The sequence below is a fragment of the Cyanistes caeruleus genome, chromosome Z (assembly GCF_971803275.1).
Source record: "Cyanistes caeruleus chromosome Z, bCyaCae1.hap1.1, whole genome shotgun sequence".
NCBI classification, from domain to species: domain Eukaryota; kingdom Metazoa; phylum Chordata; class Aves; order Passeriformes; family Paridae; genus Cyanistes; species Cyanistes caeruleus.
Window position 1 is genome coordinate 18,889,672 of NC_141732.1, and position 10,367 is coordinate 18,900,038.

Consider the following 10,367-nt stretch of genomic DNA (forward strand, 5'->3'; position numbering starts at 1 on the left):
CTTTACAGCACTTGTTCGGCCATCAATTTCCTGCAGTTAATCCATACCTGCAGGTAGGATTCCTGCCAACAGAATTTCATTCCCAGAGGCATATCTGGCTTTTCATAGACAGTTATCTGTTTGCTAACCACAGCAAAAACCACCTGACATTTCAACCTCTTATTTCCCCAATGTTTGTCCATTATCTAGAGGAAAAGCATAATCTTAATCTACATAATAAAATCCATTTAAGGCATGTTAATTATATGGAATATGTATATATTTATACATAGACAAAGATTCCTGTACAGTAGCAAACAACTCTTTAAAGATTACATTTCTGAATTTTACAGACAGGTGAAAATCCAAGTGCAAACAACTATTCAATTTCTTGAATTATAACCTTGCAGGTGGTAGGTCTCAATTTTACATTTATTGAATTTTTGGTTTTCTAAGACCCTGTATCAGGTTTGAGAAGGCATAGGCTTTACTGATTAGTATTTAGATATTTGTAGGTTGTGAAAACAGATGTGCTATGGATTTCCAAGGGTAAATTTAAAGTTCAGAGAAATTAAAGAAAATAAAACCTGAGGCAAAATACATTTGTTTAAGTAAAAAATATTAAGTCACTAGCAGCACAGTTCCTGCTATCCCAGACAATAAAGGTAGTTTAGAAGAATGCAAGAACATAGGTTAATGTGGAACATTAGGAGCAGAAGTGCTCCAAACCCTAAACCTGAAATTATTATCCATGTAGGACCTACACAGCTTTATGTGTAACAATCAAGAAGATTAAATATTTGCCCATGTATAACTGAGTGGGAGCAGTAAATTGTAAATTACAGCAATATTAATAAACCAGAAACTTTGTCAAGGATGACAGAAAGGCAGTATTGAGTTGGAAAAAAACCAGAGTCAAACTGACCCATGAAGAACTTTGTAACTCTATTTCTTTATGGAAACCAAATATTCAAAAGTTACTGACTTTTTTACTTCAAAAACACAGATTATAAGACAAAATGATAAAATTATAGGATATTAGGCAATCACAAATTTATCGAAGTTGCTTGTATAATCATATACCATTCTCTAGTGAATTAATCTAGGGACAGAATATACATAACCATCTCATTAATAGGTATTGTAAAGAACATTCATGAGTACATTGCTAATCATTCATCAAGTGTTTTCTAATGACTGAGTGCTTGTTTTACAAAAGTAATTTTAATCAATGTTTGTATTTACTAGAAGAGCTGAAAAGATACTATTTTTCTAAAAGGTTTCCCTAAAAGGAAGAAGTTATGTGATGTTGCAGCAAACCTCCATCATCAGTGAAGTTTGAAACCTGTGTTTGGCCTGGCATGATGTTCTGTTTGACATAGTAACTGGAAAAACTCAAACCTGTTGAATATGATCATAATTGTGTTTCTTTGACTTATTTCCAGATAGAGTATGAATGTAACTCTGGCCATTGTGGACATTTAGGCTTATTGTAAATTGGAGCTTAGATCAACCTACTGCAGAAATTCTATAATCACAGTGAAGGCACGAGCCCTAGAGGGACTGAAAAGATGTGCAGATGTGGCTTGGCAGTGCTGGGTTAATAGTTAGACTTGATGCTTGTAAAGGGAAAGACAGAACTGTCCTACAACAGTAGGCACAGTGGGTTACTGCTGAATTAATGCATCAGGGAGAAAACATAGTGAACAGGACACAAAAGTCTTGTTTTGTTCTGTCTCTTTTGTTTTGGTTTGGTTTTAGTTTTTCCTTTTTTTGGTTGGTTTGTTTTGGGGCTTGTTTGTTTGTTTGTTTATGTTTTAGGGGTTTTTTTTTGTTGTTTTTGACCAATGTGATTTCTTAAATATTACAAGGTCTGTGAATTTAAAGGACAACAGCCCATTTGGAACAACTCCATGTACAGACATTCTTATGTAAGAGTAAGTGAGGGGGTTTATTCTGGATTAGATTATTTAACTTGCAAAATGCATCTTTTTCCAAAAAAGAGTTCCCCAGAAGAGAAGGTTTTTCACAAAAGGTGTTTCAGTCAGTTTTACCACATAGGCAGAAAATGTAAAATGAGCTATTTTAACATAAATACACTTTCTAGGAGATATTACATTGTATCTTCTCAGAGAGCTTGCAAACTACTAACAGCTGAAGTTGTCCTGGATACAAAGGTCTTCCTCCAGTAGTGAAATTTGTACCAGCCATGATTTCTTGTCAGCTTAGGGATAGCTGTCTATTAAATTTAGAGATACAGTCTTAATTCAGAAGAGCACTTTACTCATTAATATTTGGTCATTGCCAGTTCTTCCTGAGACAGAATCACTTCAGGAAAAAAAAAGTATTTGGATTTATTTTTACTTCTTTGCATGAGTCCTTAGATTTTAGAATGTTTTTTGGTTAGCACTGTATCATTTCACTTGCTGCAATAATTGGTAACAATCTATTCTCAAATGATGCTGCTGAAGAGGAATAATCTGGTTCCTCCATCATTTTACTGATGGGTATTACACGGCCTCAAGCCCCACCGGCTCAAGACCCTGCATGCTTTTCTTGTACTGCCTTCCTAGCAATGTCAGTTAGTTTAGTCTGCATTTCAAGTGCTGGAGTCCAAAGATAGAGGATAAAGCAAGCTCACTCATTACACCTAGAATAGTTTTATAGATTCTGTTTCCATGTGTAACACCGTTTACACCATGGAAAATTACTACAGAAAAGTGGTTTTCCTCCAACAAAAATCTCCCCAAGATCTATCTAGTCACTTAGAAATCTCTCTGTTGCCATCAAATTATTATCTCATTTCATGTCTAATTGGGCAATGGATCTGATTCCTCCATCCTTCAACTGTTGCCTTGGGAGTGTGAGTACTGTTTGTACCTAGAAATGATTGCACACATTTTTAGGGAGCTCCATAAAATAATATTATATCAGCATATAATTGATGTTTTACTGTACATAAGACTCACTAGGACTTTGTGAAGACCTTCCAGCTGAGAGGAAAATGGAATAATTCTACCAGCAGAAGCTAACTGGAGCCAGCCTCATGCCTACCATGCACTGCTGTGATGATGTAGAGGTGAATTAGAGAACATCCATCCATTTGCCATTGCACATATTTCCTGAGCAAATAGCATAGATACACATCAAATTCCCTCTCCTAGAATAAATCATGGCCTATGGGAGTCTGTCAGGACAGCAGTCACTAGAAAACAGGGCTGTGTCTAAATGTTAATCTGTTCCCAAAATATCTTTCTCCTCTCTGAGTTGCATTACTACTAATGCAATTTCAACTTTGCCCTGCTTCTAATTTTATTAATTACCTTTCAAAAGATGAAAGATGTTAAGATTTGGAGCATTCTGAAGGGAACATTAAACAAACCTAATTAGAGATATTCCATGCCATGAAGTCTCCCATTGAAGCCTGTTTTGTAAAAGGAGCTAAGTATATTAAATTGTTAAATGATAATTAGGTGTGAGCATTAATGATAATGTATAGTTAACCTAGTTTGTGCTATCTGATCCAATTAATTTCTATAAATACATTAACTTCCTTTTGAGCTAATTCAGTTAAGCCAGTGAGGCCAGCTCTTGCCCACTCAGAAAGGTCTGTTGTACACAACAGACTTTAGTTCTTATTTTTGACCACCTTCCAGAAGGAATTAACATGATCAGATTGTGGTGGTCATGAAACTTCGGGCCCATTCTGTAGCCAACAAATCTGATGCCTGATGCTTTCATTTATTTAGCTAAACATTTTTGTGAGACTGGATCAATCAGTAGTGTCAAAGACCCAGGACATCATATCATTCTTAAAAATTAATTTAATCTTAAATCAATTTTAGAATCAGCAGACCTTTATAAAGAATATAGAACTATTGTTTTATGAAGAAAAGCCAAAGAAAGCAGCAGTCTTACAGTTATATTCCTAATTTTACACTAAAGCATCTATGGAATACATCTATGCAATGGAAAAATTGTCAGCTCTTTTGATTTTCAATTAAGTGTTTAAGTTTAAAGCAAGCAATCTTGATAAATTAATGGCATGTTCCTTAGCAATCTTAGTAGTACAATTGTTATTATTACTGTAATTTTATTGAATATGAATGTTGTAGAAGTGTGTATTCAGCACTAAGTAATATTGCCAAGATGATGTCTCTTTTATACCCTAAAGGTTACTTGGAATGGTTACACTGCCAGCAAGACCAAGCCCTGATATTTCTCAGTAAGGACTGTGGGTCAAGTAAATTTGAAATACACATTTGCTTGCACTCAGATACCCTAAAAGATGCATGTATAGGTTTGGATGAGAAAAACATCCAAATAAAATACTGTGCAAAGGTTCAACTTTTATGTTGTTATGTTCTTATGCATGTTAGTCATTGGCCAGTCGTAAGTGGAATTCCCCAAGACTCAGTAATGGAGACAATCCTATTTAATATTTTTATCAATTATTTGGACCAGGGACTAGAGGGCATCCTCAGTCAGCAGTGTCAGTTTGCAGATGACACCAAAGTGTTGACTTGTTGGAGAGTTGGAAGGATTTACAAAGGATCTGGACAAAGGATCAGTAGACTGAGGCCAGTGCAACAAGGATCAACACCCTGTTCAATGAGGAGCAACCCAAACCAGTGCCACAGGTGTTGGGCAGAGTGACTGGAAAGTGGCCCAGCAGAAAAGTTGCTGGTCAACAACCAGCTGAACATAAGCCAGGGTCTGCCCAGGTAGCTGAGAAGGCCAATGGTGTCTTGGACTTTATCAGGAATAGTGTGGCCAGCAGGCCCAGGGAAGTGACTGCATGGATATTTCCACTGAAGTGCAAGTGAGGGATTTTATTTTCAGTTAGCTTACTCACTTGCAAAGTTTATGCTCTTCGCAGTAGGTATTTCCCAGAAGGGGAGCATTTTCACAAAGAAGCATTTCCATCGGTTTCACTGCATAGGCACTTTATGTGACTATGCAAAAAGTTGATTATGTACAATAGATTTTGATAAAATAGGAGAGAATATCCTGATCTCCAGTTTCTATGTACACTAACACTTTATTTGTATGGCTTGGAATATGTGTGCCTCATTTTTCAGAATACCAAACCTGCCATCATGGAAGATCCCTGTAGACATGTTTTAAATCTGAAGTCCACCACTAATCTTCGAAGGTGAAATACAAAGCAGAGATAAATGGTTTTTACACTTCATCACTTCCTTTATGATCTGAAATTACTACACTGGCAGCAGAGGAAAATGTCTACTTTATGCTTTAATTAATATTTTGAGCATCTTTTAAGCTCCAGTGCCTCACAGCCCTTTTGTGTTGCAGTGTTGTAACAAGATCTTTGGAGATTTGTAAGATGCAATTGTCCACATTTTCATTTTAAATGGTATGATTCTTTATATGAAAAGGAAAAAAAGAGCAATTAAGAGGAGAAAAACCTGCATTTCAGATAAGACCCTAAATCAGCATTCGTAATATGGTTACCCATGATGCTGCTGGAGCCTTTAGGGAAAAAGGCATGCCTTCATATTGAAGTAATCTAACTTATGTCCATAATAGCATCTGAGTGAAGATGTGCTGGGAACACGAATAACTCTGCTCAGATTGCACCCTTAGCAAGATCCTGCCAGAATCCTACATCAGGAAGAAAAAACAGTGGACTTCTAATGAAAGAAACTTACAGAAGAAATTATGGATTATTTCTGTAGAGCTAAAGAGGTACTAACCATACCTCCTGTATAAAAAATGTTGATTTTAACCAGTGTGTAAGAAAAACTTTTAGTATTCAGAAAAATATTTAATATTCAGATAATTTTGAATATCAAACCAGGGTTACTTTGAATATGAAATTTTACTATAAAAAATTAAATTACTTATTATTTTTTTCAATTCACTGATAAGATAATCCTCTGAGCATTGACTGTAAATACTTCTTTTAAATAAAAAGATGCTTCTCAAAACTTCTAAAGTTTCTCTGTAATGTGTTTTTTAGGCCATAAAATACACTGGATGTTAAGTAAGGATTTGTGAGGGCAGTAATGCTGATGCATTTTTGATTGGAAATAATGGCCAAGCATACCCATCCTGGAGCAACTCATAAAGCAGTGTAGGTGTATGGTCTATACCTGTCCCTTCTCTTGTATTTTGGGTGATTTAATAAACAATCACCAAAGGAGAGAAAAGGCCCTTGAGTGACATGAACTGGAGGCAGGCTGACTCCAGCTCCAAAGTCGGTGGATGGAAACCAGGAGCATTTGCTTAGCCTGTATCTAAAACTTCATTATTTCAGAATGAGTTTTATATTTTTGAAACAATTCTTAGTTTTTCATTCCAGTTTATGCCTCTGCAGTACTGAGATGCAACCGCCTTGTTTTGTGACACTGACATTTTCCCGTACCATTCCTCACCTTGTGCATGTGTGAACAATTGCTTCTGGGACAGGGTGACCAGACAATAAGAGGGGAACACTCTTTAGTTTAGAACTCCCACTCAAGATACATATTTTTTGAGCTTTCTAGTCCCGTGAGTTACATTAAAATAATCTTGTTGAGTCCAGAAGAAAGGTGCTAGCCGAAATCTGTCAAGGTAATTGTTCTTCTTTATTCTCTGCGATAGGAGTCCTTTGTGTCAAATAAACATTTTTTAAGTGTTCCACCATAGTGTCCTCCTCATCTTCAAGATCTGCATCTTCTTTCATCTCCCACCTGGAAGAAAAAACATTTTCTTAATTTTTAATGTGTTTTAAACTAGTCTTTAGAACAACCAAAAAAATACAGAACTTGTTTATCATGATTTTATTATTTTATATCAATTAATTGCCCTCCCCAGGTGTGGTTACACCAGTTGAGATTACTGAATCATGAAAAATACAACCCCCAAAAACCTTGCCACACAGAACTTGGCATGGGCATGAGGCAATTGACACAAATTGTCAAAGCTACTACAAAATCTTACTTATATTTACTGCAACAGTACTTTTTTTTTCCATTTTATGTGTCACACACACATTGGTAGAGGTGGAAACCTTGTAAAATTTGCACAGAAAAAGTGGAAGAGCTAACACACATTTTGGAAGTTAAGCAGATGCTCTCAGTGCTCTCTAAGTTTGCAGTGAAATGTCACCACATGAAGTCCAACCCAAATATTTAATGTGAGTTGTCATAATTCTCTGGCAGTGACAGTACTATTTTACAAAATACTACAAAACTGACTGGCTCTTTGTTTCTTTAACCATCAAGTGTAACGATCTAACCAGAAAGAAAAAACCATCAGATTCTTCCTTCCCCATGTGAATACTCTATTCTAGTTTAGGACTAAGAGCTAATGCCACTAAAACTGCAAAAGTGAAGGACTGTGAAGATGATTTTTCATTTGTTTCTTTTTTAGTAGTAGTCAATTACAGAACCTTAAAAGTAATGCAGTATTCTGTTAAAATCAGGATAATAAATACAGCAATAATGCTGATTTGTAGTCAGGTAAACTTTTTATCACTCCAGTTATTCCTATACAATGGTCACTTCTGTGGCTCTGCCTCTTTTGCAAGTTCTATGGCTATTTAAGAATTTGATATCCCTTTAATATTAATCTCATTCTGTTCTAAGTAGATACTAAAATGTAGGCTCCCAGTCCAGACCACCTGAAGACAAAAGGTAAAACAACAATACTAAAACTAGAAATCACATTTTCAAGTATTAAAACTAATAGGTTATAAATGAACCAAAGAATGATGCAGAAATGTAGGAGATGTAAAAAACTAACCAAACAAGGACTTTTACTTTTAGGACTTCTTTCACTTTTAGGAAACTGTCAGGAGCAATACTTTAATCCTGTCCCCACATTTCTTAGGTCCTCATTCATACTGCAAGAATCAAAAGCCATATACAAGTTTAGATTGGTGAATAAATCAAATGTAATACAGAATGGTGGGACAACTATATTTCATTCCTTATATTTGCAAGAAGAGAACAGTCATTATTGGCAATAGAGCATGGTGTACACTTTGTATCTTTTTAAAAGCTTACTAAAACCAGAAGGAGAACAAGTGCTTTGTAGTAAAATCTCATTCTTAAAAAACAATTAGGATGAAATATGCTCAATGAACATGTATAAATTAGCATATATCCTTCACACCTTTACCTTAAAAAACTGAATCTGACAACCCATATTATTGCCTGAAGGAGTATCAGAACAAGCAAAGCATACTTTGAATAAAATTATAAGCACTGAATGCCTGTGATCAAGGTTTTGCAATAATTAACTTCCTATTACTCCACTCATGTGTGACTGCTATCATACTTAACCTTATGTGTATAATACCATTAGGTACAATTAATTGCTATGTCTGTCTACTTCATTCTCTGGTTCATGATATAAAATCTGTCTGTATGAACCTTCAGTGCAGTCACTTTCGCAAGCATCCCCAGTGAATGCTGTTTAACAGGGTAACTGGTTTCCCCTTTCTTTTTGTATGTAATGTACCTGTAATGTACTTTGTCTTCAAACCTAGGAAGAAGTTGTGCAAGCCTGAATTTGAATTTATGGTCCTCAGCATTATTCAGAAACACTACTACACGAGCTGAATTAATTAATTAGAATTAATTTGATTTGTTGAATGTTTTTAACTTGAGGAGGTGTTTGCTTAGAAGGATTGTCATAGTTACAGAGATAGGAAGTAGAGTGTAGCATTAGGGACGACCCAAAATCATGTATTCCGTATCTTCTCCACATCAATCTGTACAAGGTAGCTTACTATCTCTTCAAGACCCAGAGTTGGAAGCAGAACCTCTGCGTTTTACCCCGGTACACGGAAAGGGGAGGGGTGCCGGGAACAAGAGACGTGGAGCTCTCTGTTTTGTTCTTTCCAGACTCATGAGAACCTCAGAAAGCAGGGCGCTCTCACAGGCTGCTAGCCATGGCCTCCCAGGAACTGATAAAAAAAATAAAAGACAGACAGCGACCCTTGCCACGGTTGCTACAGCAACCACCGCTTTTGGAGCCCGGGGAGATGTTTCTCTGGACTTTCCGCCGCTGCTGCTCAGGACAGCCGCCTGTCGCCAAGGGTCGGAGCCGCTCCACAAGTTTCCATCTGCTTAGGGACTGGCCCTACATCTGCTGAGAAGTTTCTCCCGGCGTTTCAGCAGCATTTACTCCTTTAGGAGAAAAATACCTTTCCTAGGTTTTGTTTCGTCCCCGCCCCCACTGTTGCTTGGGGAAGGAGGCAGCTTTGGAACCATGGATGCTCGTTTGGTGCGTTGCCTTTGTCCCCCGTCTTGGCCGCATGGCCCAGAGAGTGGAATCTACACCATTTTGTCTGTGTTCCAAGGGACAATTCGGGGGACCTCGTCTGCATTTGTGGATGAGGGTTTAACTGTTTGCCTCTGTATTTCTTGGTTATTGTGTTTTCTTTTAGTAAACTGTTTTCTCTTTTTCACTTACATCTCTTCGCACTTACCTCTCCTCATTGGTAGAGGGGATAGGTTGAAACTAAGGGGAGGGCAGTTATTGCAGAGTCTCTGCCCTGTAAAATTGCCTTAAACTAAGATATATTTGGCACCCAACTAAAAGGGGGTCAAGAGAAAAAGTGAAAAAAATAACAAATTTGACCAAATTATTTCTATATTGGGTACAGAACTCCCTGGTCACCACACTGCTTGGACTGGTCATAGTGCTGTGGCACCTAACCTTATACATGTGTCCAGAGAGTTGATACAGTTTGTGATACCAGTTTATGGAATGATAACATCAAAGGCAATGAAGCTCATTTGGTAAATGCATTCATTGCTGTTTGCCTGTCCTGATCTGCCATGTCATGAGGTTTATGAATAATTGCACACAGCCTTTGGGGGGGAAGAGAAGATGATTTTTCCTTTTGCCTTTCACCTCCTTCCCTTCAGGTCTGACACATCACTTCTTGAGAAAGCTGAATTTCCTCTGGATGCTAAGGACATCATATTCTTCTTGCTGGTTCTGCTCTGTCTCCTCTGTACAGTCTACTTTTACAGTAAGGATGGAGATTTCTAGGGAGGTGTCTTGGAGTGATTCATGATGATAGTATATTCCATGGTCTTCTGCTTTATGACCAAAAATGGTTGCTGTATCTTTAAAGGCTGGGACTGGTAGTGTGTGGGACTGGGGATGGGAGAGTTTCAGCCTTTTGGAGGGCATTTTTGAAGCCTCCCTGCCCAGGTATTCCATGGTGCTGTGCAGTTTGGTTTCACTTGGCTAGCTTGGTTTTCTTGGCCCAGGCAAAAAGCTTTCCCTCCTCTGGCTTGGAGAACCTGCAGCAGCAATCTTTCATCTGCCTTGAGGTGATCTGAACAGCTGCTCATCCAAGACTGCAGGATGGGACTGGCTGGAGCAGGGCTGCCCCATTCCAGCCCCAAGCCTTGGGGAGCTGA

At 37.6% G+C, this 10,367-nt stretch overlaps 1 protein-coding gene and 1 long non-coding RNA gene across 38 annotated transcripts in view; one reads left to right on the forward strand and one right to left on the reverse strand.

The window, feature by feature from the left end:
• The first annotated feature begins 713 nt into the window (after window positions 1–713).
• Window positions 714–5,938, forward strand: LOC147648190 (uncharacterized). Its single transcript, XR_015280931.1, has 2 exons — window positions 714–3,058; window positions 4,154–5,938. It is a non-coding gene; the product is annotated as an uncharacterized LOC147648190 (long non-coding RNA).
• Window positions 5,939–6,424: 486 nt separating this feature from the next.
• The window catches only part of KIAA0825 (KIAA0825 ortholog), a 239,834-nt gene continuing 235,891 nt past the window's right edge, over window positions 6,425–10,367 (reverse strand). For 14 of the 37 annotated variants that reach the window (XM_086868962.1, XM_086868974.1, XM_086868970.1 and 11 more), the window contains one exon: window positions 6,549–6,674. In XM_086868962.1, the coding sequence (XP_086725088.1) occupies window positions 6,551–6,674 (124 nt within the window). In that variant the 3' untranslated portion in view covers window positions 6,549–6,550. Of the gene's footprint in view, window positions 6,675–10,367 lie in introns of all 37 variants that reach the window. The other 23 variants (XM_086868965.1, XM_086868978.1, XM_086868972.1 and 20 more) reach the window with 2 other exon arrangements.